At 35.5% G+C, this 3420-nt stretch overlaps 1 protein-coding gene across 1 annotated transcript; it reads left to right on the forward strand.

Moving 5' to 3' along the window:
- The first annotated feature begins 2006 nt into the window (after positions 1-2006).
- On the forward strand, positions 2007-2985 carry LOC133099128 (serine/arginine-rich splicing factor 10-like). Its single transcript, XM_061202596.1, has one exon. The coding sequence runs from the start codon at positions 2101-2103 to the stop codon at positions 2887-2889; it is 789 nt and encodes a 262-aa protein (XP_061058579.1). The 5' UTR covers positions 2007-2100; the 3' UTR covers positions 2890-2985.
- Positions 2986-3420: the final 435 nt, after the last annotated feature.

Genomic DNA, 3420 nt, shown 5'->3' on the forward strand with positions numbered 1-3420 from the left:
ATCCATAGTACAATATAAAGCACAGGAAGACATATCAAATTTTTTGGCTTTCCCCTATATTAGTTATATAGGATTATATGTATACATTTTATACATTTATACATATAAAGAGAGTCTACTGCTGAACTATTAATTCTTCCTACTAGATGTTTGTGCTTAGCTATCAGTTATTTTCTACTGATTGTATTTAAGTAATTAAGGCTATGATTTGAACCAGACCAAACTTCTTCCAGACCCCACAGCCTCTATAGCTTTTCAAAATCTATTTGTTTTTTTAAAAGGTTCACATAAAACATATTTCTTTCCCTCTTTTTTCTTTCTTCCAAAACATATTTCTTTCCCTCTTTTTTGTTTCTTCCTACTTCTACTTTGCTTTACTTAAAACTTTAGCTGAAAAAATCATCTTTTTAATTACCATCATTTTAATTCCCAAATTTCTCTCTTCCTTTATGATTTCTTCCTGCATTTAACTTTGCCATACTGATAGAAAAGTGACAATGAAATAATCCTACAAATGATGACATGCACAATGGTATTTTAAAGTAGAACTTGTGACTCTGATCACTGATGACAAACTTAAAATCTTAGAAACATGAGTGGGTGGTTTTTTTCTTAGTTTTGCCATCAATGATACCTTCCCCTTTTAGTAAAGTAACTTTCTATTACTGATGAAAATATTAACTCAAACAAAACTTAAATAAAATGTGCATTAAAGACCAGTATTATTCATTTAGATTTCTAGCAGGGAAAACAAATAATAAAACTAGTCAAATAAATGAACTTATAGAATCTTATATTATGATAAAGAGAAAATTAAAGTAGAAAAAGCAAACAAGGATTGTTTTTAGGAGGGGCAGTTTGAGTTAGTGTGGTCAGAGATGGCCTTAGGTGAAACAAATAGCCTAAAGAAGGTGAGGGAGTTAAGTCTGATAAGCTATCTGGAGAAACAATGAACAATCAGATGGAAGAGTAAGTCCAACATTGCTTGGCATGTTTGAAGCACAGCAAGAAGTATGTAGTTGGAGAAGAACACTTTAGAGAGTAGTAGAAAAGGAGAGCAAAGAAAAAATATAAGTTAAGGGAAGGAGAGCAGACTGTATATGTCTTTCAGATCTTAGTAAGAATTCAGGCTTTTTCCTGAAAGAAATTGAAGATGACACAAACAGATTCAAAGATATACAATGTTCTTGGATTGGAAGAATCAATACTGTTAAAATGACCATGTTACACAAGGAAACCTACAGATTCAATGTAATTCCTATCAAATTACCAATGGCATTTTACACAGAACTAGAACAAAACGTTTTTTAAATTTGTGTGGAAACACAAAAGACCACAAATAGCCAAAACAATCGTGAGAAAGAAGAAAAGAGGTGGAGTAATCATGCCCCCTGACTTCAGATTATACTACAAATCTACAGTAATCAAAAGAGTATTGTACTGACACAAAAACAGACATAGAGATCAATGGAACAGAATAGAGAGCCCAGAAATAAACCCACACACTTATGGTCAATTAATTTATGACAAAGGAGGCAAGAATATACAATGGAGGAATAGACAGTCTCTTCAATAAGTGGTGCTGAGAAAAACTGCACAGCTACATGTAAAAGACTGAAATTAGAACATTCTCTAACACCATATACAAAAATAAGCTCAAAATGGATTAAAGACTTAAATGTAAGACTGGATACTATAAAACTTCTACAGGAGAACATAAGCAGAACATTCTTTAACATAAAACACAGCAATATCTTCTTGGATCTGTCTCCTAGAGCAGTGTAAATAAAAACAAAAATAAATAAATGTGACCTAATTAAACTTAAAAGATTTTGCACAGCAAAGGAAACCATAAATAAAATGAAAATACAACATATGGACTGGGAGAAAATATTTGCAAACAATACTACCAACAAGGGATTAATTTCCAAAATATATAAGCAGCTCATACAACTCAACATCAAAAAAAAAAAAAAAAAAAAATTGAGAGGCGGTTGCCATAGCGGAGTCCTCTGGCTGTGTGTCTCGAGGTTCCGGCGCCGGAGCTGCGGACGGTTTGCTGAGCCCGTTAGTGTCCCGTTTGAGACCCACGCCGCCGTCATGTCCCGGTACCTGCGTCCCCCCAACACGTCTCTCTTCGTAAGGAACGTGGCGGACGATACCAGGTCTGAAGATTTACGACGCGAATTCGGTCGTTATGGTCCTATAGTTGATGTGTATGTTCCACTTGATTTCTACACTCGCCGTCCAAGAGGATTTGCATATGTTCAATTTGAGGATGTTCGTGATGCAGAAGATGCTTTACATAATTTGGACAGAAAATGGATTTGTGGACGCCAAATTGAAATACAGTTTGCACAGGGGGATCGAAAGACTCCAAATCAGATGAAAGCCAAGGAAGGGAGGAATGTGTATAGTTCTTCATGCTATGATGATTATGACAGATATAGACGTTCTAGAAGCCGAAGTTACGAAAGAAGGAGATCAAGAAGTTGTTCCTTTGATTACAACTATAGAAGATCTTATAGTCCTAGAAACAGTAGACCGACTGGAAGACCACGGCGTAGCAGAAGCCATTCCGACAATGATAGATTCAAACACCGAAATCGATCTTTTTCAAGATCTAAATCCAATTCAAGATCACGGTCCAAGTCCCAGCCCAAGAAAGAAATGAAGGCTAAATCACGTTCTAGGTCTGCATCTCACACCAAAACTAGAGGCACCTCTAAAACAGATTCCAAAACACATTATAAGTCTGGCTCAAGATATGAAAAGGAATCAAGGAAAAAAGAACCACCTAGATCCAAATCTCAGTCAAGATCACAGTCTAGGTCTAGGTCAAAATCTAGATCAAGGTCTTGGACTAGTCCTAAGTCCAGTGGCCACTGATAGTATAAACCATGATATTTTTAGGCATGTATCATTCATTTACTCATAGTTTGGTTTACTTAAATTATCAGGAATACAATGTTGCAATGATGCTTAAAAAAACACTTGTCAGTTTTCCCTGTACCAGGCAATGGTTATTATTAAAATGAAATGCTGTTGAGAAGCCACTCTTAAGAGTCCAGTTTGTTTAATGTTATGGGCAGCTACCAATTTCTGGTGTCTCTGTATATTTTTGTAAAGATTCTCATTTTTTAATGCTTGAGGTATTGGTGAAAAGATGTTGGTTGACCATAATTTGCAACATTGTCTTATTAAAAATAAACTTTCATATCCATATTTGGTAGAACTGTTAACCTAGAAATGTAGCTTGCTAATAAGGTAGAATGATACAAAAGTGAAGTTGTAGCCACCGTACAACACTGACCCAACTAGACACATCTAGGTTCAGGGTGGACCTTTTTGTCTTGTCAAGGTGTCGAGACCCACGATGATAATTTATGGCACAGTGTGGAAGAGTTCTTTTGTTAACCC

The sequence above is a fragment of the Eubalaena glacialis genome, chromosome 10, assembly GCF_028564815.1.
Source record: "Eubalaena glacialis isolate mEubGla1 chromosome 10, mEubGla1.1.hap2.+ XY, whole genome shotgun sequence".
NCBI classification, from domain to species: Eukaryota; Metazoa; Chordata; class Mammalia; order Artiodactyla; family Balaenidae; genus Eubalaena; species Eubalaena glacialis.

Excerpts from the sequence above, each read along its gene's own strand:
- LOC133099128 (XM_061202596.1), top strand. The coding sequence starts at position 2,101 with ATGTCCCGGTACCTGCGTCCCCCCAACACGTCTCTCTTCGTAAGGAAC.